The sequence below is a fragment of the Schistocerca cancellata genome, chromosome 8 (assembly GCF_023864275.1).
Source record: "Schistocerca cancellata isolate TAMUIC-IGC-003103 chromosome 8, iqSchCanc2.1, whole genome shotgun sequence".
NCBI classification, from domain to species: domain Eukaryota; kingdom Metazoa; phylum Arthropoda; class Insecta; order Orthoptera; family Acrididae; genus Schistocerca; species Schistocerca cancellata.
In genome coordinates, this window is record NC_064633.1 from 211,206,967 (window position 1) to 211,234,252 (window position 27,286).

Sequence of the window (27,286 nt, forward strand, 5' to 3'; positions counted from 1 at the left end):
GTCTTACTCAAAACCTTAACTAAGCCCTGTTTTGCGTCACAAATTGCCTGTCAGGAATATTCCGTTGATTATTTCAATGACAAATATTTTGTGTTACTCATTGCTGAAAAAGGTTTACAGATGGATCTCCTCGAACATTTAAAGATATACATTCACAAGCGAAAATCACCTGAAAAAATCTTTCATGAACCCCAGACGCATCCATGCACCAAAGCACTTTCTAAAAAGGCAATAACAACATGTATTCTTCTTCTTGCATAAATTATTATTCTCTTGTTCATGTAACAATTACTGCGCTCTCTTTGTTTACTCATAACTGCTATGCTATTTATTGACTATACTGCGATAAACTCATGAAGAAAAGCTCCATCACATATGGTAGAAAGTTACTCACTCTTTAATTATAAGGTTAATATTTCACTCAATTTCTTTACCTTTTATGTAACGATTGATCCATAGTGCATATAAACTGTCGGCGTGTGAAAACACCTGCAGCTTGCAATGTCCACTTCATCCAGTATGTATGCTTGTAAATATTGTATCTGTAATACAATGCATCTCAAGTCAAAGGGCGCGATGCAGCAAAGTGTGATTTCTAGCACATTCACATTCATTGTACTTACGTTCTCGTCTATTTCCTGTCAATGAGTGTGAAATCAAGAGTGGGTAATGCTGTGTGTGTGTGTGTGTGTGTGTGTGTGTGTGTGTGTGTGTGTGTGACCTGCAAAATGTACTTTATGAGAATGAATTTCCCATGGAAACCACGAGGTAGTGCAATGTAAGCCAAAACATTACACCCTTTTCGTTGAAACTTTTCGTTAGCGGTAGCCAAATTCTCGTTGTTTCCGCCAGCAAAATGTCCACAGCGTCAACTGGACATGGTCCAGATAATGTTTGTGTAACGCCTCCATCTGACGATGAGCCTACAGGAGTGTCTTAAAAACTAATTTAATGGTGCAGAAAATAAATCGTTTCAAGAACTGAAAAAAGTGTTTGGTGTCATGTGACATACAAATAAATCGCCAAAAAGTATATACGTATTTAAAAGCTCTGTAACACTGAAAGGTTAGCCTCCATCGGCTATTGCAAAACATAAATCCCTTTTTAGTTTTTGGGCCACTGATTTTTAAAAACATCTGATCCGTCATAAGTGGGTTATTATTGTAAATCTTTAAAAACAAACTGTTTTAAAATAATAGCTGAGACTGAAAAATCAAACAAAACAAGTTTTTTTGTGTATTTCAGTCGTTTAGATTTTGTAGAACCTGTACGTGAATAACATATCCGATTGAGTATGTAACTGAGTTAATCAGTGTAAGGATAGGCATCACCAATTAAGGTCATGGAGATTATTAATTTCTGTCGTAAAGCGGAGGTGCTTCACTATATAAGGCAAATTATTTTGGGGAAGAAACATTCAAAATATGAGTAGAGTAGATACAGATTGTTTATTATATTTTATTTTTCACGTCAACGGTAAACATTAGAAATGTAAACTTTACAACACCTAACGACACGACAGAAGTCCCCTTGTCTTTTTATATTCAGAAAGAGATGTGCGTTCCATTGGTAAATAGAAGACCGTCAAATACACCAATAATCAGTATAAACATGCAGTAAACACCCGACGTACAAAAATTGCTTATTGAAACTGTGAGAAAGAAATATACATCGAAGCAGATAGGAATTACATCAAGATCACAGAATTTTACTGCACAATGTATAAACTGTCAGATCAACTGAGAATAAAACATCAAATGTCTAAGGTTTACACATTATAAAGAGAAGCAATATTTAACTTTTACAAACAGGTGACAAATACGGCGTTATTATACATGAAACACATATACCACACATATCGGTACAACAGTAACGTCTAAAACTTGTCATTAGACAGAATGGACACAGAGAACATTGAAATATACGTTACACATATCATGGCAGGGTTCAATGTCATATCATACAGGCCACAATAATGATGTGGTATTATTGTTTACTTGTCTGGTCATATTATTTGCATTTTGGTTTCTTTTAGCAGCATCCCCTATGTTTTGACTTCATTCTGTTAAAAACGTGTACCTTTATTCTCAAGAATAAGGACTGAGGATGATTCAGAGTGTCTGATTCATTTTCTGCGGAACTTTTCAACTATGCATAAAGGGAGAAAGGTTGTTTTGGTTGGAAATTGTATAAATAGAAGACCACAAATTTATAGTCTGTCCTGTCTCTGAGGCAGTTACGTCAAAATGCTTTATGGCGAGGGAACAGGAATGGCTGCATGGAAAATGCTCATAATAAATGAGATAGCTCTACAGAATCTGATTCCAAAATATTTTCTATTATGTGTCGTAGCTCGTGATACGTATACCTTGGGGAATGTCACCATATTTCCTTCCAGATCAACAAAGACTTTTTTATGTATGCTTCGCTCTCTCCCCTCCTTTTCCCTCTCTTCACCTCCCGTTTAAAGAAGACTAAGGATCTCTAGAGCTTGAGGATGGTTATATAGAGGGGTGGAGGCAGTGTTCGGTGGGAGGGGGGAGGGGGGTTGAGAAGGTGGACGTGTGGATCCCAAACTGCTGTCCTGCACAAGATATTTTTCGAAATCGTTTGCCTTTGCCTTCTTCCTATCACGAAGTGTCAAGCATATGACTATGGTCGTTCGAAATTAAGGGGAGAGCGAAAACCTGGTAATTATACGTAAATTATTTCACTCCAAGAAAACCGATGTCCCCGTCCAACGTACAGGTCATCAAGTGTCCTTCGAAAGAGACTTGGGTTTGGTATTATTCGTTAGCTGAAAACTGCTCAGTCCTTACACTGCACAGGTCAATGAGTATTTGAACAGGAAATATCGCATTATGTTTCTCACTTGAGAGAAGCTGAGCCTTGCTAGCCATCGAATGTTTTAACACACACATGTTTGGTAGACCGTTTCTGTGTCTCTTAAAAATATAAATAAAAAACACAACGTAACCGTCCAGCTGTTTACTACATTGCATAAATGTTTGTTATTCGTAATCCACTGAAGTCATTCATAGATCAAAATTGAGCAATGCACATGAGTTAATCTCCTGATCTACCACCAAATGATGGGGCATAGCCTCTAAAACGCGTGATAAATGAGAAACACATTCAAGTTCAGTGGCTGGCTGCGTTATGTGTTTTATTTTCGTTAATCAGACGTTGTATTCAGGGTGCTCGGAAATTCACGTTACAAACTTCTAGTACTTGTAGAGGAAAATAGTATGTAACATTCTGAATAGGAACCCTTGTCCGGAAACGTATCGTTTCCGTTCTACTACGTTTTGATGATGATGATGATGATGATGTTTGGTTTGTGGGGCGCTCAACAGCGTGGTTATCAGCGCCCGTACAATTTCCCAACCTTTGCGCAGTCCAATTTCGCCACTTTCCTGGATGATGATGAAATGATGAGGACAAAACAAACACCCAGTCATCTCGAGGCAGGTGAAAATCCCTAACACCGCCGGGAATCGAACCCGGGACCCCGTGCTCGGGAAGCGAGAACGCAACCGCGAGACCACAAGCGGCGGACGCCTAATACTACGTTTTCAACTCAGATATGTGGAGCGTCCATGCCTGCTGAGGGAAAGAGAAAAGTCTAGAGTTGCTTGTCCAGGTATGCAGTACAGCAGACTCATATGGACTATTCCTTGTGGAGTCATATGCAAAGTTTAATTTACGAGACTCCTGTACAGAGAGAGGAAGGTCTGATGGTACGATTTCTGGCCGCTGCAGTAGAAATTGAAGAGATCTCAGGTCGTGTGGAGAGTGTGTATCATAACATGTTTCGCAGGTACAATGTCTTTTCTGCTTTGTTTTTGAATAATGTAAACAGGTAATGTGCAAGTGTTAATACAAACAAATGTGGTTAAGTGAAAAATGGATGCTTCATTGTGTTTACTTTCGAGTTGTTGCCTAATAACTGTACTGCGTCACACCTAGTTCAGTTCTTCAGTCAGAAGCGGATGAGTTAAAGGTTTGAAGTGGAACCGTCTAGAACGCAAACGGTAGTTCTCCGGATGTGGGTTGCTATTCAAAATTTTATGTACTCAGTTCCCTCTACTCGCCTGTCTACGACGGTTGCCCAGAAAGTAAGTTCAGATCGGTCGCGAAATGGAAACCACTGGGAAAATCCGGTAAAGCTTTGCGCAGATGTGTTGGACTGTGTGTCTAGTATGCCCGTCAATCGTGTCGCTTCGCTGTTTTCAGTTTTGAGTTCCTTCTTCATGCCAATTCTCGGCCGCGCACTGCAGGGGCAATGAAGGCGCTCCGGCAGCGTTTTCGATGAGATGTGTTTGATCACCCACAATATAGTCCTTAATAGGCTCCCCCTGAGTCTCATCTCTGCTCACAAGAACCGCTGACTGTGAAGACAACATTTTGCCACAGACAACGAGCTGAAGACCAGTGCAGATAACTGGCCGAAAGCACAAGCGGCTGCTTTCTATGATGAAGATATTGGAAAGTTGATACAAGACTACGACAAAACTCGAAGTTGGGGCGGCCACTATGTAGAGAAGTAGGTGGAAGTTGTACCTAACTGTTGCAAATAAAACGTTTCTGGTTTTCACTGTGGTTTCCTTTTCGTTACCGATCGGAACTTACTTTCTGGACAAACCTCGTATTAAATACACCCATTTAGTCACATCGAATAATTGGTCGTATTTAGGAGAATATGGAGGCGTATAGAGACAAATAATTGTGCAAATAGTATTGGAAGCGCTATTTTAAGCCATTAGGAAAAGCACTGGTGTGTGTACTTGCCTCTCCCAAAGAAACCTCTTTTGTAACAGACACAGTTAAGTGTGCTTTTCATCACTGAATTTATTCACCCATTCGGCGAACAAATTTACGTTGCTACTGAGAGGAACAGCACACAATTAGTTTTTCCGACAGTTGTAAAGGCTTAATAGTACTAACACTCTGTTTACAGAAGAGGTAGATCGAAAACTGCACTTTTACACCTCACAAGCTGACTTTCGCCGGTCACTACACTCAGGTACTGAAAGAGATCACACTCAAGAAATGTGTTACAAGTCACCAGTGGAGGGCTGGCGTTCAAGTGTACTGCTGAGGGTTGCAGTGGTAGTGTGTGATGTTCTTGAGGTTCTTGCGAACGAGCTGCCAGAGGCAGCGCCGGAAGGTGATGCCGCACATGGAGTAGAGCAGGAAGTTGATGCTGAAGTTGGTGTAGTAGAGCATCATGAAGAACTGCTGCAGGCACCACAGGGTCAGCGGCGTCGCCTCCTGCCAGAACGAGAAGCAGACGAACGCGTACAGGCGCGCCACGTAGCTGCAACAACGCACAACACACAGCGGCCTCAGTGCGGCTGACCGAAACAACTTTTCCAATTAGAGCTACCCCTGCAAATACAAAATACTTATTGATGTAGGAATATACAGTGCCTGACAAAAAGAGTGAAGCAATCAGAGGATATGATCGGGCACCAAAGTGCACTGACGGTGTAAGAGTTCATTAGGGGTTCATTATTATTCGCTAGCGTACTTGAGTAGATGTAATTTCAATGGATAGTTCAAGCGCTGCCTGCGATATGGAATATCTATGCTACAATAGAATCGCTGGTCAGAGCAGCTTTGGCAGTAAGTCGAGTTTAGTAGCTCGCAGAGAGCAGTCGTGTTTTGTAGCTCGCACAGAGCACTTGAGTTATGGAGTTCGGACGGGGGAGTGCAGCGGTTGACTTGTGTTGGGCCGGTCGTGCAGAACGATGGCAGTGCCTGAGCGACGTGATGTATATATAATTGTTCTTTGTTGCTGCCTGCATATGTTAATTGCCACAACTGATTTAACCGCAATTGTAATGTTAAAACCCCATGTAATTCCTTGCAGAAATGTTTCAATAATAACCTTTGTTCTGAAGAAAACTTTTGCCAGTCATTTATCTGAGTTTAAGGATTTTACGAATTTTTCCTGTGCATACTCATGTTGATTAAGCAAAAGAAAATCAGTTGTTTTCCTACAAATGAAAATCTAGTGGCCAGCATTGCACTGGGCTGTGTCAAAAATTTCTTATAGGAGCAGATATATAGGTAGCGTTATCCGGCGTCATCACTGTGAAGTAAGAATTTTTCAGTTTATACAGGTTGATTTCACAGAGCCATGACGCAGCGCTGCTGACGTCAAAACTTATTAATATCGATATGCAGTTAGTCTTTAGTGGAAGGTCACATTAAAGGTTGTAATTTTATTATTGGAAAGACATTTTTCTATTGGGGACTTAAACGAGATTTTTCTGTTGGGGGGTTACACTAAATGTGAATATTATAATTATTGTTTCTGTTGGGAGGTTACAATGGGAAAAAATTACAGCACAAGAAAGAGTTGTGTGACATAAACGGAAGTTGGTAGGTTTGTTTGTACATCTGAAAGATCACGTCTGTTCAAATGTCGTGCCGTTCGCACAAGTGTGGCGCTAGTAGCGCCGTTATGAGGATGTAAATCACGTTTGCTTTAAATACACGCTGTAACGATCTTGAGCATTAGTTACCGTTGAACGCGGATATGGCGAGTGAATATTAGTCAAGAATTTGTTTAAGACGGCAAAGACGCCATTATCAACACGTCGTTGAATCTGAACAGGGTCGTTTCATAGGGCTTCGAGAAGCTGGCTGTTCCTTCTGTAATACTGCAGAAGGTTTTGGCAGCAATGTAGTCACTGTAAATGATTGCTGGCAGCAGTGAATATACGTTGTCCTCGATGGAGAGTGTTCATCGAAGGTGAGGATATCATCTGGAGTGCTCCAGGGAAGTGTGGTAGGTCCGCTGCTGTTTTCTATCTACATAAATGATCTTTTGGATAGGATGGATAGCAATGTGCGGCTGTTTGCTGATGATGCTGTGGTGTACGGTAAGGTGTCGTCGTTGAGTGACTGTAGGAGGATACAAGATGACTTGGACAGGATTTGTGATTGGTGTAAAGAATGGCAGCTAACTCTAAATATAGATAAATGTAAATTAATGCAGATGAGTAGGAAAAAGAATCCTGTAATGTTTGAATACTCTGTCAGTAGTGTAGCGCTTGACACAGTCACGTCGATTAAATATTTGGGCGTAACATTGCAGAGCGATATGAAGTGGGACAAGCATGTAATGGCAGTTGTGGGGAAGGCAGATAGTCGTCTTCGGTTCATTGGTAGAATTTTCGGAAGATGTGGTTCATTTGTAAAGGAGACCGCTTATAAAACACTAATACAACCTATTCTTGAGTACTGCTCGAGTGTTTGGGATCCCTGTCAGGTCGGATTGAGGGAGGATTCAATATTCTGGCGATTACACCTATTATTAGTGTACCAGCATTTCATATTTGCAATGGCTTATCCCGCGCTTTTATTACCCTGCGATATTGCTATATTAATCAGTTAAATGTGTTTTCTAGACGAATGTCTTCCCGAAGTTTCATTACTTTGCACTAATTATTTTTTGTTGTTGCGATTTTTTCCGGCAGTGTAACTTGGTAATCGTACACACCAGCGGCGTATGTAAATGATTAGCGATGCAATTCTCTGTGACAAGTAGAACGGCCACGAGAGTGAATTAACGTTTTTCGTGTTTAGCGTTGTTTCCAGACCTAGTAAGGGGTTCGTAAGGGGCGTGAACAGCCTTCAACTGTTGAGTGTTCACAGTGAAGGCGACGGAGTTGCCACGTATTCGTATAAGATAACGTTGTCAGCGTTTGACAGAGTTTGACAGGCGCCTTATTGCGGGTCTCCATTCATCCAGCTGATCCAGATTTTTAGTGCATTTGTACGTGATTGTAGTCCGATTTTGGACTCCATGGAAACTAGAGGGCAGGTAGACTCGTCATAATTCCAGTGGACAACGTCTGAGGACAAGGAAGGATCGCCGCATGGTGCACCAAGCACATCTTAACCCCTTGACGTATGTGCCTGCTATTCGAGAATAGATAATGGACTCCCTGAAACATTCTGTGTCATACTGCATCACTGGTCGAAGACTATCAGCAGCCCGTCTAGGGAATTTACCGTCATATGCGTACGCTGCCATTAACACCACATCACGGAAGGCTGCTTCTGGAGTGGTGACGTAAGAGGAAGGCACTGACTGTTTATGAACGGCGTCCCATTGTGTTCAGCGATGAATAGCGCTTCTGCACTACTCTTGACGAACAACATCGGCGAGCATGGTGGCGACCTGGGGAGAGGTCCCATTCTTCTATTGTTTTGGAGAGGCACAGCGGTGTTAATATTCTCATCACCATGTGGAGGGCCATCCTCTATGACTTCAGTCACAACTGGTAGTGATTGAGGGAATTCTGAAGGCACAGTGGTGTGTCACAGAGATCCTGCATCCTCATGTGGTACCCCTCATGCGACTATAGTGCGGTGCCGTGTTTCAATAGGACAATGCTCATCCAGATACGGAACGTGTCTCTATAATGTCCCCACGATGCTGAGGTACTCCCATGGCCTGTTAGAGCCCCAGATCAGCTCCCGATAGAACATATGTAGGACCAGCTAGGAAGTCAACTATGCCCCAGGCACGTATCACTGATGCCAATGATCTGTTACAACAACTGTGAGCCAGCTCGCCAGAACAGGATACAATAGCTTAATGATACCCTTCCCAACCGAAACAGTGAATGCATCCAGGTCAGAAGGGTGCAACGTCATAACGATAACTTGGTTCACACTGCAAAGTTCTTTGTACATTTTACTCGATTTTGTGGTCACTGCGGTAACAAAAGAAACCTTCTCAACCTGTGACGTTTCACTTCGTTTCCTTCTCTCCTTCCGGGTGCTTCATTTTTTGTCAGGCGTTACATAGAGGGAGATCATTTTAACTGAAGGCATTGAAATATCTTGAAAACTGCACTTCGGATTTGCATTTCCAATTTGTTTGTATTGTAGGGGGACATCCAAAGATATCACACTTGACCTCCCACCCCATCCTGTGCGTGGCTGGTGGGGTGCAACTTTGAAATCTTCAATGGGGACCGTCTTTTATTGCAGATTATGATTCTATGCCAAAATCTACATACGTTTTGTCTGAAGCATTTTCTTCGTTTCGCCACAGATGGCGCTGTAATCGGAGAAATAGAAACGGGTGCACAATCGTAACTTACGACATGCTACTAAATGGTCATTGAATATCCAACGGCACGTTGGACCCCACTTCCATGCTGAGAGGGCAGGCCAGTATTTCGTAACTTCTAATTGGAAACCCCATTCGTAACGTTGTATTTCTCCGATAAATCGAACAGGGGACTACACTGAGGACGTGTAGCCAACTATGACCTATAATAATAGACAGTATCACTGTGACAGGAACTCTCGTATCGAGCAAACGTAGAACAGATAGCGGCTCTAAACGTTACAATACTTGCGCAGTGTTTATCGGCTGCACGTCTTCCTATCATTTGGAGAACAGATGTGCAAGTGGGCGACGAATGGTGCAATCACAGAAGAAAAATTTGAAATGATCCTGATTTACGAAGACTGTAGCGGATTGGTTGAAACTTCCGTTACTTTGTATGCCGAGCGTTTTCCAGAGAAAGCTTGCTCTCCTTCGCTCTTTTACAAGTAGTGAACGCCTTTATGTCTGATGGCAGCGTACAGATCGGTAAAAGAAAACGGAGCAAACGTGTTACAGCGGAAGCTAATGAAATAGCTGTACTAGCGGCAGTACACCACAACTCACGGATACGCGCCCGGCGATTGCAGTATTTTGTAAATGGGCACGCCAATAAACGCAAACGACCCCCCCAGTTTTCGCCGAGATACTCTTTTCGGATGAGTCTACATTCACACACCATGGTAGCGTTAACCGGCATAACATGCACTACTGGACTGTAGACATATCCCACTGGTCACGGCAAGATGACAATCAACGTCCTTGGCAGCTAACGTATGATTCGGCATCATGGGGAAGAAATTTATTGCTCTGTATTTTATCGATGGCGCGTTGAATGGACGCAAATATCGAACGTTTTTGGAACAAGAACTACCGGTACTACTGCAGGATATTGCCCTGTACGTTCGACAACATATGTGGTTTCGGCATGACTGTTGCCCAGCGCATTACGCAATTGAAGCACGGCAGTTATTAGACAGTATATACACTGGTCGGTGGATCGGCAGAGGCGGCCCTGTTAATTAGCCCCCTAGGTTACCGGATTTGAGGTCGCCAGATTTCTTTCTGTGGGGGTATTTAAAATATAAGGTGCACCAGCAAGCGCCAACAGGCAGTGAAGACGTAGTCGACCGCATCAGAAACTCCTGCGCTGACATTCCAGCAGGTACGCTTTTGTCCTGTGTACGGTCATTTGAAAAACTGGTCACTAAGTGTACTGAAATTGGCAGTACAACGTTTGAACACTTGCTGTAATTGCAAAAGTAGAGCAGCGTTTGCCTCGACCCTTGGGCACAGCAGCGCTGTTCGATATGTCGGAGGACTACAACGTTGCGAATGTATTTTCCAATTAGAAGTTATGAAATTCTGGCCTGTCCTTTCCTCTCAGCATGGAGGTAGGGTTTCAAGTGCCATTGGATATTCAAGGGTTGTTGAGCAGCATGTTGTAAATTACGATTGTGTACCCATTTCTGTTCATCAGATTACAGCGCCATCTGTGACGAAAAACTACTTCCGACAAAACATATGTAGATTTTGCCGTAGAATCATAATCTGTAATAAAAAACGAGGTGTCCCATTGAAGATTTCAAAGTTGCCTCCGCCACCCGCGCACGTTGTGGGGGGAAGAGGGATCTAGTTTGGTATTACTGGATATGTTCCTCCGAGACAAACAAATTGGAATTGTAATTTTGTTTTATCCGAGGTGTAGTTTTCGTGATATTTCCATGTCTTCAGTTAAAATTAACGCCCTGCATATTGTTGGAACTAAATTATAAATGTTATCGAAATAAGTTAATCATCTAACACAAAATAATGTACATCATACTCCGCAAGCCTTTAATGGCGGAGGGTACTTTCGGTACCATTATCTGATGCCTCCAACCATGTTCCACTCGCGAATAGTGCGTGGGAGGAATGATTGTCGGTAGGCCTCTGTATTGGCTCTAATTTCTCGAATTTTCTCCTCGTTGTCAATAGGCGAGATATTTGTGGGGGGGGGGGAAGTAATATGTTGTCCGACTCCTGAAAAGTTCTGTCCCGAAATTTCAATAGTAAATCTCTCCGAGATGCACACCGCCTCTCTTGCAACGTCTCGTAGTGGAGTTTGTTTAGCATTTCCACAACGCTCTCTCGCCAGCTAAACGATCCCGCGACGAAACGCGCCGTTCCTCGTTGGATATTCTCTATCTCCTCTATCAGTCCTACCTGACAGAGATCCCAGATAGGCGAACAATACTCAAGAATTGGTCGAACAAGCGCTTTATAAGCCATGAAATGATAATTAAATCAAGACCCTAAGCTGTTGACAGGCGTTGATATACTTCATTGGGGACTGGGACTCGAACCCGGGATTTTCTGCTTACATAGCAGGCGCTCTGTCCATCTGAGCCACGGAGGGCACAGAGGATATTGCGACTGCACGGATTTATCCTTGTAACGCTTCCCGTGAGACCCACATTCCCAACTTAATGTCCACACACTACATTCGTAGTGCCCCTGCCCATTACACTCAGTACTCGCGGCAGAGTCCCGTAAGAGTTCGGGCAATGCGTGTGCATCCAGCACAGAATGAGGTCAATGGCCGGTTAGCCTTAACTGTACGAAGATGGTATCTGTTCTTTCGGACATGTCCGAAACAACAGATACCATCGGTGACCATGCAGCTCTCTTAGAATGAAATGATAATTAAATTAAGACCCTAAGCTGCCGACAGGCGTTGATATACATCAGTGTAGTGTGTGGACATTCATTTGGGAATGTGGGTCTCGCGGGGAGCTTGCAAGGGATAAATCGCTGCAGTCGCATTATCCTCTGTGCCTCGGTGGCTCAGATGGGTAGAGCGTCTGCTATGTAAGCAGGAGGTCCCGAGTTCGACTCCCGGTCGGTGCAAACATTTCCAACTGTATATCAACGCTTGTAGACAGCTTAGGGTCTTGATTTAATTACCATGTTATTCTAAGAATGTCCGAAAGAACAGATATCATCTTCATATACTTTATAAGCCACTTCTTTCGTGGATGAGTTACGTTTCCTTAAGATTCTTCCAATGAATATGAGTTTGGTATCTCCTTTTCCCACTATTTGTTTTATGTGGTCACTCCACATACGGTCGCTCTGGATAGTCACGCCTAGATATTTTACGGCAGACGCTGTCTGCAGTTGTTTGTCACCAACAATGTAGCTGTACAGTAGTGGATTTATTTTCCTATGTATGCGCAATGTGTTACATTTATTTAAGTTCAGGGTCAACTGCCAGAGCCTGCACCATTAATGTATCAAAGTTACTCATAATTAATGATACAATTAACACAGAGCTAACTGCTGGCACATTAAGTGCTTCATTATCACAATCTTTGATCAGGCCTCCGAAATTTGTCGTGAAATGCGTTAAAGGCACACCTTTGTGGACGTATTAAATACACAGTGAACGCATATTACCTAAATTCCTCTGTGAACGAAGGGAAAGAGAACTCTCTTCAGAGTGATAGATGGAGAGATAGTACGAAATAAGTTTCATTTAGACAGGTCTCTCAAAACTGAACCATTTTTGTCTGAACAGCTCTTTTGATTCGTAGTGTGCTTCAGAGGTAGTCTGGAGTCACAACGCAAAGCTTCTTGTCAGACAGTGGCGCTGCAGGAAATTTCCGGAGAGGTGTACTGTATGTGATAGGTTCAGGAACTAGATCCAACGATTATCGCTGGCTTGTATGGCAGTGATAATGCACGGTGTGTAAGCTCAGGTCATTGAGATTCACGACTCACAGAGCTTACAGATTTTTCAGAGATATCAGAGAACTATGTGTTACTGAGGAGTGAATAATTTTGGCAGATGTGTGTTATTCATAGAATGGGAAATGATAGAATTGCTCAAGAGTAACAGAAGTTAAGTGCAAACTGAAAATTGTTGATTTGTGAGACAAAGAATCTGAGGAAGCCCAATAAATGTAAGCCTTCTGCAGCTTAGCAGTGTGTCAGCAGTGCGCAAGTAGCAGCAAGCAAAGTGGCTTATTTAGCGTTCATATAAGTGTAGTAGTCAAGTTGAAAATTTGTTTGAGTGTTCTTAGCGCACTTGTTTAGTTAAATCCGTCAAATCGTTGTGTAGTTTCGTAATTAGCAGGGGCAGATTTGCATTTTAATATCTGTGATGTGTAAAGTCGCGTAGTCGTCTGTCATTTGTTTATTTCTTTCAAATAGTCTTTGTACGTTACTGACAGTAAGGTTAGCCTTCTGCCGCCTAGCAGTGTGTCAGCAGTGCGCAAGTAGCAGCATTACTGCATTTACTAGGCAGGCTTGTATTGTAATAACCGTTTAAATTTTGTGTCGAATTGTTTGTGCTCTCTGTAGATTAGTTCAGACGTTCTTTGCACAACAGTTCTTAGCATGGATAGGGACTGTGACTGCTATCTTCGGATGCGGGCTCAGTTGGCATCCCTTCGCTCCCAGCTTCAGGCAGTGTTGGATTCCGTCACACAGCTTGAGGCTGTTGCCAATGGGCATCACTGTGGGGGTCCGGATGGGGGTTTGTCGGGGACGGCCAGCTCGTCCCACGCATCCCCTGATCGGACTACGACTGTGGCTGCCCGGGATACTGCCCACGTTGAGGCTGACCCCTCACCCGTGGTAGAGTGGGAGGTCGTCTCGAGGTGTGGCAGGGGGCGAAAGACATTCCGGAGGGCTGACCGGAAGGGCTCTCCAGTTTGTCTGACGAACCGGTTTCAGGCTCTGTCTCAGGCTGATACTGATCTTCGGTTGGACATGGCTGCTTGTCCTGTTCCAGAGGTTGCCCCTCAGTCTGCAAGATCCAGGTGGTTGCAGAGGGTGGGCTTACTGGTAGCTGGGAGCTCCAACGTCAGGCGCGTTATGGCTGCAAGGGAGGGGAAGAAAACCTATGTGCACTCCGTGTGCATACCGGGGGGGAGTCATTCTAGATGTGGAAGGGTCCTTCCGGATGCCATGAAGGGTACAGGATGCATCCATCTCCAGGTGGTCGCTCATGTCGGCACCAATGATGTGTGTCGCTATGGATCGGAGGAAATCCTCTCTGGCTTCCGGCGGCTAGCTGATTTGGCGAAGACTGCCAGTCTCGCTAGCGGGATGAAAGCAGAGCTCACCATCTGCAGCATCGTCGACAGGACTGACTGCGGACCTTTGGTACAGAGCCGAGTGCAGGGTGTGAATCAGAGGCTGAGACAGTTCTACGATCGTGTGGGCTGCAGATTTCTCGGCTTGCGCATTAGCGTTGTGAGGTTTCGGGTTCCGCTGGATAGGTCAGGAGTCCACTACACGCAGCAGGCGGCTACACGGGTAGCAGGGGTTGTGTGGCGTGGACTGGGCGGTTTTTTAGGTTAGATGGCCTCGGGCAAGTACAGAAAGGGCAACAGCCTCAAAGGGCGCGGGGCAAAGTCAGGACATGCGGGGACTAAGCAGCAATCGGTATCGTAATTGTAAACTGTCGAAGCTGCGTTGGTAAAGTACCGGAACTTCAAGCACTGATAGAAAGCACCGAAGCTGAAATCTTTATAGGTACTGAAAGCTGACTGAAGCCAGAGATAAATTCTGCCGAAATTTTTACAAGGGAACAGTAGGTGTTTAGAAAGGATGGATTGCATGCAACCAGTGGTGGCGTGTTTGTCGCTGTTAGTAATAGTTTATCCTGTAGTGAAAAAGGAGTGGATAGTTCCTGTGAATTAGTATGGGTGGAGGCTATACTCAACAACCGAGCTAGGTTAATAATTGGCTCCTTTTACCGACCTCCCGACTCAGCAGCATTAGTGGCAGAACAACTGAGAGAAAACCTGGAATACATATCACATAAATTTCCTCAGCATGTTATAGTCTTAGGTGGAGATTTCAATTTACCAGATATAGACAGGGGACACTCAGATGTTTAGGACGGGCGGTAGGGACAAAGCATCGAGTGACATTATACTGAGTGCACTATCCGAAAATTACCTCGAGCAATTAAACAGAGAACCGATTCGTGGAGATAACATCTTGGACCTACTGATAACAAACAGACCCAAACGTTTCGACTCTGTAAGCGCAGAACAAGGAATCAGTGATCATAAGGCCGTTGCAGCATCCCTGAATATGGGAGTAAATAGGAATATAAAAAAAGGGAGGAAGGTTTATCTGTTTAGCAAGAGTAATAGGAGGCAGATTTCAGACTACGTAACAGATCAATACGAAAATTTCTGTTCCGACACTGAAAATGTTGAGTGTTTATGGAAAAAGCTTAAGGCAATCGTAAAATGCGTTTTAGACAGGTACGTGCCGAGTAAGAGTGTGAGGGACGGGAAAAACCCACCGTGGTTCAACAACAACACTGCAAATTTAAACGCAGCCAAAACGTCTCAGACAAACAGAAGCTAAACGATGTCAAAGTTAGTGTAAGTAGGGTTATGCGTGAAGCGTTCAGTGAATTCGAAAGTAAAATTCTATGAACGGACTTGGTAGAAAATCCTACGAAGTTCTGGTCTTACGTTAAGCAGGCCGGAGTGGCCGTGCGGTTCTAGGCGCTACAGTCACGAACAGAGCGACCGCTACGGTAGCAGGTTCGAATCCTGCCTCGGGCATGGATGTGTGTGATGTCCTTAGGTTTAATTAGTTCTAAGATCTAGGCGACTGATGACCTCATAAGTTAAGTCGCATAGTGCTCAGAGCCATTTGAAACATTTGAATCTTACGTTAAATCAATAAGTGGATCGAGACAGCATATCCAGACACTCTGGGATGATAATGGCATTGAAACAGAAGATGAGACGCGTAAAGCTGAAATACTAAACACCTTTTTTCCAAAGCTGTTTCACAGAGGAAGACCGCACTGCAGTTCCTTCTTTAAATCCTCGCAAAAACGAAAAAATGAATGACATCGAAATAAGTGTCCAAGGAATAGAAAATCAGCTGAAATCACTCAACAGAGGAAAGTCCACTGTACCTGACGGGATATCAATTCGATTCTACACAGAGTACGCGAAAGAACTTGTCCCCCTTCTAACAGCCTTGTACCGCAAGTTTCTAGAGGAACGGAAGGTTCCAAATGATTGAAAAAGAGCACAGGTAGTTGCAGTTTTCAAGAGGGTCTTCGAGCAGATGCGCAAAACTATAGGCCTATATCTCTGACATCGATCTGTTGTAGAATTTTAGAACATGTATTTTGCTCGCGTATCATGTCATTTCTGGAAATCCAGAATCTACTCTGTAGGATTCCGGAAACAGCGATCGTGTGAGACCCAACTCGTTTTATTTGTTCATGAGACCCAGAAAATATTAGATACAGGCTCCCAGGTAGATGCCATTTTCCTTGACTTCCGGAAGGCGTACGATACAGTTCCGCACTGTCGCCTGATAAACAAAATAAGAGCCTACGGAATATCAGACCAGCTGTGTGACTGGATTGAAGAGTTTTTAGAAACAGAACACAGCATGTTGTTCTCAATGGAGAGACGTCTACAGACGTTAAAGTAACCTCTGGCGTGCCACAGGGGAGTGTTACGGGACCATTGCTTTTCACGAAATATATAAATGACCTAGTAGATAGTGTCGGAAGTTCCATGCGGCTTTTCGCGGTTGATGCTGTAGTATACAGAGAAGTTGCAGCATTAGAAAATTGCAGCAAAATGCAGGAAGATCTGCAGCGGATAGGCACTTGGTGCAGGGAGTGGCAACTGACCCTTAACATAGACAAATGTCATGTATTGCGAATACACAGAAAGAAAGATCCTTTATTGTATGATTATATGATAGCGGAACAAACACTTGTAGCAGTTACTTCTGTAAAATATCTAGGAGTATGCGTACGGAAGATATGAAGTGGAATGATCATATAAAATTAATTGTTGGTAAAGCGGGTGCCAAGTTGAGATGCATTGGGAGAGTCCTTAGAAAATGTAGTCCATCAACAAAGGAGGTGGCTTACAAAACACTCGTTAGACCTATACTTGAGTATTGCTTATCAGTGTGGGATCAATACCAGGTCGGGTTGACAGAGGAGATAGAGAAGATCCAAAGAAAAGCGGCGCGTTTCGTCACAGGGTTATTTGGTAAGCGTGATAGCGTTACGGAGATGTTTAGCAAACTCAAGTGGCAGACTCTGCAAGAGAGGCGCTCTGCATCGGGGTGTAACTTGCTGTCCAGGTTTCGAGAGGGTGCGTTTCTGGATGAAGTATAAGTATCGAAGATATTGCTTCCCCCTACTTATACCTCCCGAGGAGATCACGAATGTAAAATTAGAGAGATTCGAGCGCGCATGGAGGCTTTCCGGCAGTCGCTCTTCCCGCGAACCATACGCGACTGGAACAGGATAGGGAGGTAATTGCAGTGGCACATAAAGTGCCCTCTGCCACACCACATTGGGTGGCTTGCGGAGTATAAATGTAGATGTAGATGAAAACACCCAAGACGACTAGAGATTTATTCCAACTGTGGAACAATTTGCTGCAAGACCTGATGTGAAGCACTTTAGCGTCAGCTGAAAGGTCACTTAAGACTTTGGTTCTGAGCATAAGTAGTGACCATCAGTCAGAATTACTGTCGCTAACAGCTTGTTCACCGTCTTCAAGCAAGACCGCTGCTCTGAGATGTACGCACGCAAGTCTCTGGGTGCTAGTATTCGGGGCACACACTTCCTGAGAATGAAATGCATTTCACGACTTCTATAAATAACTAACAGCCAGTAGAGTGCCCCTGAGATAACTATTAACGCAATGGAGATATTATTGTTTTCTTTCTACTCTTTGTGTGACAGAAAGAAACTCACTGTTCCAGAATGAGTTCTGTATAAGAGAAAATGCAATAATTGAAAGGGTGGTCCAATATAAGAAAATGAATTGTAGAAGCGAAAACAATTAAATACACATTGATAATTCTGACGCATATAATATGTTGATAAATGAGTGCAATTTCTGCACTGATGAGCAATTTTTGTAGTAAATGAATGTAATTGTTATAAATTAGCATCTCAAGCTGGATAGTACGAGGTGCATTCAAGTTCTAAGGCCTCCGATTTTCTTTCTAATTAACTACCCACCCGAAATCGATGAAACTGGCGTTACTTCTCGACGTAATCGCCCTGCAGACGTACACATTTTTCACAACGCTGACGCCATGATTCCATGGCAGGGGCGAAGGCTTCTTTAGGAGTCTGTTTTGACAACTGGAAAATCGCTGAGGCAATACCAGCAAGGCTGGTGAATGTGCGGCCACGGAGAGTGTCTTTCATTGTTGGAAAAAGCCAAAAGTCACTAGGAGCCAGTCAGGTGAGCAGGGAGCATGAGGAATCACTTCAAAGTTGTTATCACGAAGAAACTGTTGCGTCACGTTAGCTTGATGTGCAGGTGTGTTGTATTGGTGAAACAGCACACGCACAGCCCTTCCCAGACATTTTTGTTGCAGTGCAGGAAGGAATTTGTTCTTCAAAACATTTTCGTAGGATGCCCCTGTTACCGTACTGCCCTTTGGAATGCAATGGGTAAGGATTAAGCCCTCGCTGTCCCAGAACATGGACACCATCATTTTTTCAGCACTGGCGGTTACCTGAAATTTTTTTGGTGTGCTTCCATTGAGCTGACTGGCGCTTTGTTTCTGGACTGAAAAATGGCATCCACGTCTCATCCATTGTCACAATCGATGAAAAGAAAGTCCAATTCATGCTGTCGTTGCGTGTCAACATTGCTTGGCAACATGCCACACGGGCAGCCATGTGGTCCGCTGTCAGCATTCGTGGCACCCACCTGGATGACACTTTTCGCATTTTCAGGTCGTCATGCGGGATTGTGTGCACAGAACCCACAGAAATGCCAACTCTGGAGGCGATCTGTTCAACAGTCATTCGGCGATCCCCCAAAACAATTCTCTCCACTTTCTCGATCATGTCGTCAGACCGGCTTGTGCGAGCCCAAGGTTGTTTCGGTTTGTTGTCACACGATGTTCTGCCTTCATTAAACTGTCGCACCCACGAACGCACTTTTGACACATCCATAACTCCATCACCACATGTCTCCTTCAACTGTCGATGAATTTCAATTGGTTTCACACCACGAAAATTCAGAAAACGAATGATTGCACGCTGTTCCAGTAAGGAAAACGTCGCCATTTTAAGTATTTAAAACAGTTCTCATTCTCGCCGCTGGCGGTAAAATTCCATCTGCCGTACGGTGCTGCCATCTCTGGGACGTATTGACAATGAACGCGGCCTCATTTTAAAACAATGCGCATGTTTCTATCTCTTTCCAGTCCGGAGAAAAAAAATCGGAGGCCTTAGAACTTGAATGCATCTTGTATAAAAAATCTACCCGAGGTATAGTGTGTCCCAGAAAAACGCCGTAAAGCTTTATAGACAGATTCCTTGTACAAAAACAAGAAAAAATTTCTAGTAAACAAGGGTTCTAAAAAGCATACCTTGAGAGCTATGAACACTTGCTCACCTTTGATGCTATGAAACAAATGTCTTCTACTGCAATGACATTGCTTTCCGTATTTTGGGAGGACGTAGTAGGGACCAAACAAAGAAGTCCAGTAAACTTGGGATCTAAAATGCATACTTTAAGAGCTACTAGCACTTATTCATCTTCGCTAGTTTGAAACACATCTCTTCTATTGAGCAAGTACTCATAGCTCTCCAGAGTATGGAGTGATCGCAGGCACGTGGGCAAACACCACGGTCTTACTCCAGCAGCGATGTACGTGAATGCGACAGTTGTATGGCATATTCTCCTAACGTTACAGGCAGGTTTAGTCACCTGAGTAGCGAGTCATTCAGATTTCCCAGCGTGCTTTGATACTGGTGTGACATGTGATACATTCAACTTTTGCTGAATTAATGCCGTTGCATGAATTTAAACACTAGTCAATTAACAGTATAGGTCGCGGTGCGTCAAAGCAAGTACAGGATCAATGAAGTGCATACAATATGCGTTAGGAGGAAAATTACTCGCTGTAAGCATCGAAACAGGGTGAAATCTAAAGAACTTTGGCTACGGAGGGACGTTCAATTGGAGTAGGGAAACGTCGATTCTGGAATAAGCTTCTCTAGCGCCCTTGAGGCGGTCGTGATGTAGTGCACGGCGCTGGGAGTCTGCGGTTGATGCCTGTCGACACAAACCAGTCGACGCAACGCCATTGGCGCACGAGGAAAAAAAAAAAAAGAAAATGTAGCTACGCCATCGTTGTCCACCCAGTTACATGGGTCCACTGTGCGGACCTTATAAGTAACACACAGTCTGGTTCAAAGAAGTCGTTTTTGTAACAAATAATTACAGTAGTAACATTGAGAAGTTTTTCTTGCAGTTTGTAACTGGCAGCAAACTCAGTAACACTGATGTAGACGCTACTGCTTTTGTACTATTTAATGCGACACACATAAAATTTTGGCAACAGAATTTTGTTACAGTTAGTGCAAATTTTCGGAAATGTGGTTAAGCAAATTTATAAATTCCTATACCATGCATTATTGCTGCATTTTAGCATCAAACTCCCTGTGTTACCCTCGTATAACGGCCGTTTCAGATTAGCTATATCATATGGCTCTGAGCACTATGGGTCTTAACTTCTGAGGTCATCAGTCCCCTAGAACTTAAGACTACTTCTAACCTAAGGACATCACACACACCCATGCCCGAGGCAGGATTCGAACCTGCGACCGTAGCGGTCGCGCGGACATACCTACTTGCGAAGCAAGTGTGATGACTGTGCGCTATGGGACGGACTGAGGATTGAACTGCGTACCAATATTGGTAGCCAACAGCAAAATAAGAAATTACGACTACAGACTAAAAAAATATACAGGTGATTCAGCTACTCCTACCGCTGTCTTTATCCGCAATGTTATAGCTGGTCTTCAATAAACCAGGCGCAAGATTTCATTAGTCTGTCGCTTACTATGCGCAAAGTAGTAGTTCCACAGAAAAAATGAGCAGGACCTGTTTGTAGAAAATTTAATGTAGTTAAATTGTGCACAGGGATACATTTTTACTGATGGCCATGACATTCAAATGCAGCCCCACTCCCACGCACAACCCTCACTGGTCAGGCTTTCTAATTGTTGTTCATGGCATTCCCTCCTACTACTGCACAAATATTTGTGAGTGCATGGATTATTTCCCACATTGGACCTTTTTGATCTTCACTGACTGGCCTTATTATGCCGCCGGCTTAGTCTGGCACTTATAAGTGTTAAAATTGACGTTTGTGTACATTTTACTTAACGATTTTGCGTATTTTATAGCATAAAATGAACAATTACATCTTTGTATTCGTCAGGGCTTCTGACTGCAAACTATTGTACTTGTAAAGGTTAAGTTTGGATGGAATTGTCAGGGTAATTAGTTTTAGTGGAACGTTTACAAAAGTAGTTTCTCGTTCATTACCGTCATAGGCACGTTTAAATTAATGATGTTATTGTGCTGGTGACGTAATAGCTCAATCAAAAGAGACCAAGAAACGTCCAGTATCGGAAAGCGTTCGTGTAATCGGAAATTTTTGTACAGTGGCAGGAGGCTGTGGCACAAACAACATATTAGAAATCCTGACTGGTAAGGGATGAGTGTTGCAGTGGGGGTGTTTTTAAAGTTCCTTTTTGTACATTTTTCTTGAATAAATTGAAAACCATGGGCTTATGTGGAAGCGTACCTCAGTAGAAAATTTTACATTAAATCTTCTACAAAAATCCTGTTCATTTTTTTCTGTAGGACTAATAGTTTCAGGGTAGCGAGCGAGAGAATATGAAAATTTCGCTCATGGTTTATGAGGGCCAGCTGTAATATTGTGGGTTGCACGAAGCGACAGCGGTAGGGGCAGCTCAATAACACAGCTTGTCTTCTGATTGGGTTGGCTGCTGTTCCTACCAACAGTATGTCGGGAATGTGTAGTATGTGGAAGCTAATTGAGTGGCAAGTGAATAACATGGAAGGGGTGGTGGTGTGGTCAGTAGAGAATTTCAGCGAAACGTTGGAGCAGGAGTGGCGAAAACTTCGGCTCGTCGGCCATGTCCAGGCCCAGCTGCCAAAGCCCTCAGCCTCGCTGCACATTTCCCCCACAGCCACGCCGCTGCCTGAGCGCGAGGAAGCAGAAGAGGCGAAAACAGCGAACGCGCCTCATTTGAATGACAGTGCAGTCGTACTGCATATGACTTGGTTTTATATTTCACATTTTTCAACAACATACAACACAAACAAAACAAATTTTCAGTATTAATTAATTTATCTTGCACAAATAAGTTCATCTACATCTACATCCATACTCCGCAAGCCACCTGACGGTGTGTGGCGGAGGATACCTTGAGCACCTCTATCGGTTCTCTCTTCTATTCCAGTCTCGTATTGTTCGTGGAAAGAAGGATTGTCGGTATGCCTCTGTGTGGGCTCTAATCTCTCTGATTTTATCCTCATGGTCTCTTCGCGAGATATACGTAGGAGGGAGCAATATACTGCTTGACTCTTCGGTGAAGGTATGTTTTCGAAACTTCAACAAAAGCCCGTACCGAGCTACTGAGCGTCTCTCCTGCAGAGTCTTCCACTGGAGCTTATCTATCATCTCTGTAACGCTTTCGCGATTACTAAATGATCCTGTAACGAAGCGCGCTGCTCTCCGTTGAATCTTCTCTATCTCTTCTATCAACCCTATCTGGTACGGATCCCACACTGCTGAGCAGTATTCAAGCAGTGGGCGAACAAGCGTACTGTAACCTACTTCCTTTGTTTTCGGACTGCATTTCCTTAGGATTCTTCTAATGAATCTCAGTCTGGCATCTGCTTTACCTACAATTAACTTTATATGATCATTCCATTTTAAATCACTCCTACTGCGTACTCCCAGGTAATTTATGGAATTAACTGCTTCCAGTTCCTGACCTGTTATTTTGTAGCTAAATGATAAGGGATCTTTCTTTCTATGCATTAGCAGCACATTACACTTGTCTACATTGAGATTCAGTTGCCATTTCCCTGCACCATGCGTCAATTCACTGCAGATCCTCCTGCATTTCAGTACAATTTTCCATTGTTACAACCTCTCGATATACCACAGCATCATCCGCAAAAAGCCTCAGTGAACTTCCGATGTCATCCACAAGGTCATTTATGTATATTGTGAATAGCAACGGTCTTACGACAGTCCCCTGCGGCACACCTGAAATCACTCTTACTTTGGAAGACTTCTCTCCATTGAGAATGACATGCTGCGTTCTGTTATCTAGGAACTCTTCAATCCAATCATACAATTGGTCTGATAGTCCATATGCTCTTACTTCGTGCAGGTCAATCAGTTACATCTGCACATGCACAGGGTGCTTTCAGCTTAAACGGCAAACGCTCCCCAAAACAGTTTCAAAACAGATATAGAGTGACAATGTCCTCAAAACCTTTATAAAACTCTCCTTTTAATTCTTGCAAGACCACAACGAACTCTTCAAGTTGCCACGTCATCTTGACTTTTTTAGTTTCATAATTGAAAAAAGGTCTTTCACACAAATGATGATCGAAATATTGTAGAACTTTTGCAACCTCATTACGGAGACGGAAAATCTACCTGAGAAAAGCAATGTAGACGACAGTTTTACCGCAAAACGATTTGCTATTAAAAGTGGAATTACACAGCAGGCCAATCAGTTACATCTGCACGTGCACAGGGGTGCTTTCAGCGGAAACGGCAAACGGTCTCGAAAACAGTTTGAAAACAGGCATAAGAGTGACAGTGTCCTCAAAACCTTTACAAAACTATACTTGTAATTCTTGCAAGGCCACAAAGAATTCTTCAAACCTCGCGCTTTCTTCAACGCCAGTCAGCTTTAGGGAACTGGATTGTCTTTATTAAAATATGTCCCTTGTGCAACGCGATTTTCTTCTTAAACGCATCACCATCAAATCAGAAAGAAGTTACCTTCCTACATCTTACTGTGGGCAGTGTGCAGTCAAGTCCACTTAAAATGCGCAGTTTTCAATCCATTCGTTCCTGCACTCCTTTTTGATTCGTAGAATCAACGATAGCGAGATTTAAATAAAAAAAAAACCTTTCGTGAGCCGTGGGAAACAATGCTTCCCACTACAATGAACTCGCTCCTAGTCCCGTGGGATTCACAGTTCCCACCTCTGTACGGTGCTATCACCTAGTGAACATTATAGGGTACTGCTTCCAATCGGAAGTTCCCGCCGTTTTTGCTGTACCTTAGCGCAGAGGCATTGTATAGCTGAGTGTTGCTCTGTAGAGGAGCCTTTCAGTGCTGTTTGCGTGACATTTTGTGATTTTTTTCCTCAAAGCAATAGTATAACGTAAATACTTTTGATTTACCAAAATTTATGAAGGAAAACGTAAAATTGGAACGAGGAGAATTCCAGTTTGAAACAAAAGGAGCCATTTGTACAGTAAAATGGATGGATAACCGTCCAGTGACTTTCCTGTCCTCAATTCATGACCCATGAGAAACAGCAACAGTGAAAAGGAAAAACAAGGACGGTACTAGTACAGAGATTTCTTGTCCTGAAGTTGTGCAGAATACAACAAAATAATGGGTGGTGTCGATAAGTTTGATCAATTACGAGAAAGGTATGCTATTGGCAGACGTTCTGTAAAATGGTGGCACAGAATATTTTATTTCCTGGTGGACGTTGCTGCAGTGAACAGTTTTATCCTGTGGAAAATAAGTGAAAGAGAAAGTGGACAGCATGATCAGCTCACATACAGGATCCATCTAGCCAGACAATTGATCGCTGGCTTCTCATCCCAAAAAAGGCGTGGACAAAAACCTGTCTTTCTGGCAAAAATGGGTAAAGTACCTGAAGATTTTCGTCATGTGGCTGTAGGGGAGCATCAACCCATTTTAGGAGAAACCTACTGGATGTGCCGTCATTGCCGGCCAGTGTGGCCGAGCAGTTCTAGGCGCTTCAGTCTGGAATCGCGCGACCGCTACGGACGCAGATTCGAATCCTGCCTCGGGCATGGTTGTGTGTGATGTCCTTAGGTTAGTTAGGCTGAGAGGTGACATGAGCCCCCTCTCATATTTCTATCTTACGATTTTCCTCTCTAATTGAATGCAGTGAAAAGTCGCTATTCCTTCACACGCGGACTTCCCACACAGCGTCTCTCGTCACCCGGGTGGTCTGGTGACAGGCAGGCTCTGCTGATCTGAAAAGCGTTAAGCCGACGGGTGTGAGGAAGTCGAGTGAATGCTTTGCAGACGCCGACATTGTCAAAAGACACGCCCGGAGGGGTCTGAAGTAGCGGCTGGGCTAGAGGTTCCGTTACTTCGCAGAAACTTAGCGAAAACACTTTCTGGCAGGCTACCAGCGAGGCGTGGGAATGACTTGTGTACCAAGGCAGCTGTGGCGGGAAAATTCCCGCGCTTTCTGAAAAATAGTAACTGTGATTGGCTTGCTCAGGGCATAGCTCCGTGACGTAGCAAAATCAGCGCAGAAATTGGCGCCAAGAATCTCCATTGGTGGAATGGTAGTGCTCCGGCAATAGAGGGGAATTTTCCGCCGGTTTTCGAGTTGCTGATTGGAACGTTAAACCACAGCCACTGTCGTGGGGGCGGGAATGTTGTGTGTTCGGCCTGTACGGGTGCTCTAGGTAGTCGGCTCTCGCCTTTTCGGTCGAGGACGTCGAAGCATCCAGCCATCGGCTCTGGTACGCCAGATCGTGTTCTGGCAGTTAAGAAGACAGTTTGGTAAGGTATGTCCGCAGCACCGGCAGACAGGGATTTTCCTAGGTGATAATCAGAGCTCAGCAGAGCGTGCCTGTTCGTCTTTTTCTAACTTTGTTCTGTCTTGGGTAGCAGGAATTAATGTTGGGTTGGCTATGTGTTTTCTCGAGGATTTGAGTTGCAAGGAATTGACTGCACATACCACTTCGTCATAATCCTCAAAATCTAGTTTAGGGACAACTTCACATTCACAGCGTTTGTTTGAGTCTCCAATTTGAGCCAATTTGATGTATTGTAAAATAATTCATGTGTTTTTGTTTATTACTTTGTGTTTAGTCTTAATAAATCATATTGTTATTTTGGACAGAACTTTCATTCTGTTAATCGGTAGAGCAACCCTATCATTCCTCACTATGTTAATGAAACCTTCGTTTATTTAACTTAACTATCAAATTAAATTATTGCAGGTGCCAAACTCTCTTCCACTCCACTGGCAGGGTTGATTAGAGTCAGTTCGCATATTTTTTTTATCCTTGTGCAACAGCAAAAGTCGGAGTTAGAAAAGGGGGGGCTTAGAGCATCATTTACATATGTAGATTCTAGAAGAATTTAATGTTAAATACACTGCTAGCCCTGGCACCTCGCATAAAATGGCGTCCCTGCCAGGATCTTTCCTGAGAATCACTGAATAACAAACAGTATTCTTAGTATGAACATTCAAATTTTTTTCTCTAATTTTTTTATTGATTAATACCCAAGTTTTTTTCTGGTAGTTCCGCATTTAGTTTTAAGTAGTGGCGCATGATTACAGTTTTTGTTTTCAGTGTATATTTTTTTGTTCATTGTTTTTGTGTTCCTTTGATGGTGTGTCCGTATCACATCACACTTTGTTGGGTTTGTGTGCGATTTCTGTACCACAACAAATCGTGCGTATAATTACAGCGTTGGAGCGGCGTTGTTGAAACTTTATGTCTATGTGTAAAAATATATGGAGTAGATTAATTTTACTGTGCATTTTAGATAAATTTGTTTTTCATGAATGATAACGAGAAGTAAGGCACGACTATTATCGAGCGACGCTAAAACAAAAGAGGATACCATAATGGATAAGGGGCAGTTTACCGACGGGAATAGGTTCGGAGATGAGATGGGCACATTTTTAGCAGGACAGGACGCCAGGGTCATTGATGAAGAAGGTGATTTGGACGCGATCTTAGAGCAGCGTTGCAGCCGTGATTATGATAGTGCGGTAGAGGATGAAACAGAGACAGGTACACAGGTCGAGACGGTAGCAGAAGTTTATAATCAAACGAACGAGAGCAGACAGGGGCCAGCTCGGCCACGTCAGAGCTCTAGCGCCCAGGTGTCCAGAGTTACATCACCCATGTGTGACGAGGATCAAAATGATGACATTAACCCAATACTGAGCTTCCTACGATCAATGAAAGAAGAAGCTGACGAACAACGTAAGAAGGAGAAGGAAGAAGATGAGAAACAACGTAAGAGGTAGAAGGAAG

At 43.5% G+C, this 27,286-nt stretch overlaps 1 protein-coding gene across 1 annotated transcript in view; it reads right to left on the reverse strand.

Annotated features, from left to right (window-relative positions):
- Nucleotides 1-3,676: 3,676 nt before the first annotated feature.
- LOC126095468 (uncharacterized) overlaps nucleotides 3,677-27,286 on the reverse strand; it is a 588,043-nt gene continuing 564,433 nt past the window's right edge. The window contains exon 4 of the mRNA XM_049910259.1: nucleotides 3,677-5,320. Coding sequence (XP_049766216.1) covers nucleotides 4,955-5,320 — 366 coding nt within the window. The 3' untranslated portion in view covers nucleotides 3,677-4,954. The remainder of the gene's footprint in view (nucleotides 5,321-27,286) is intronic.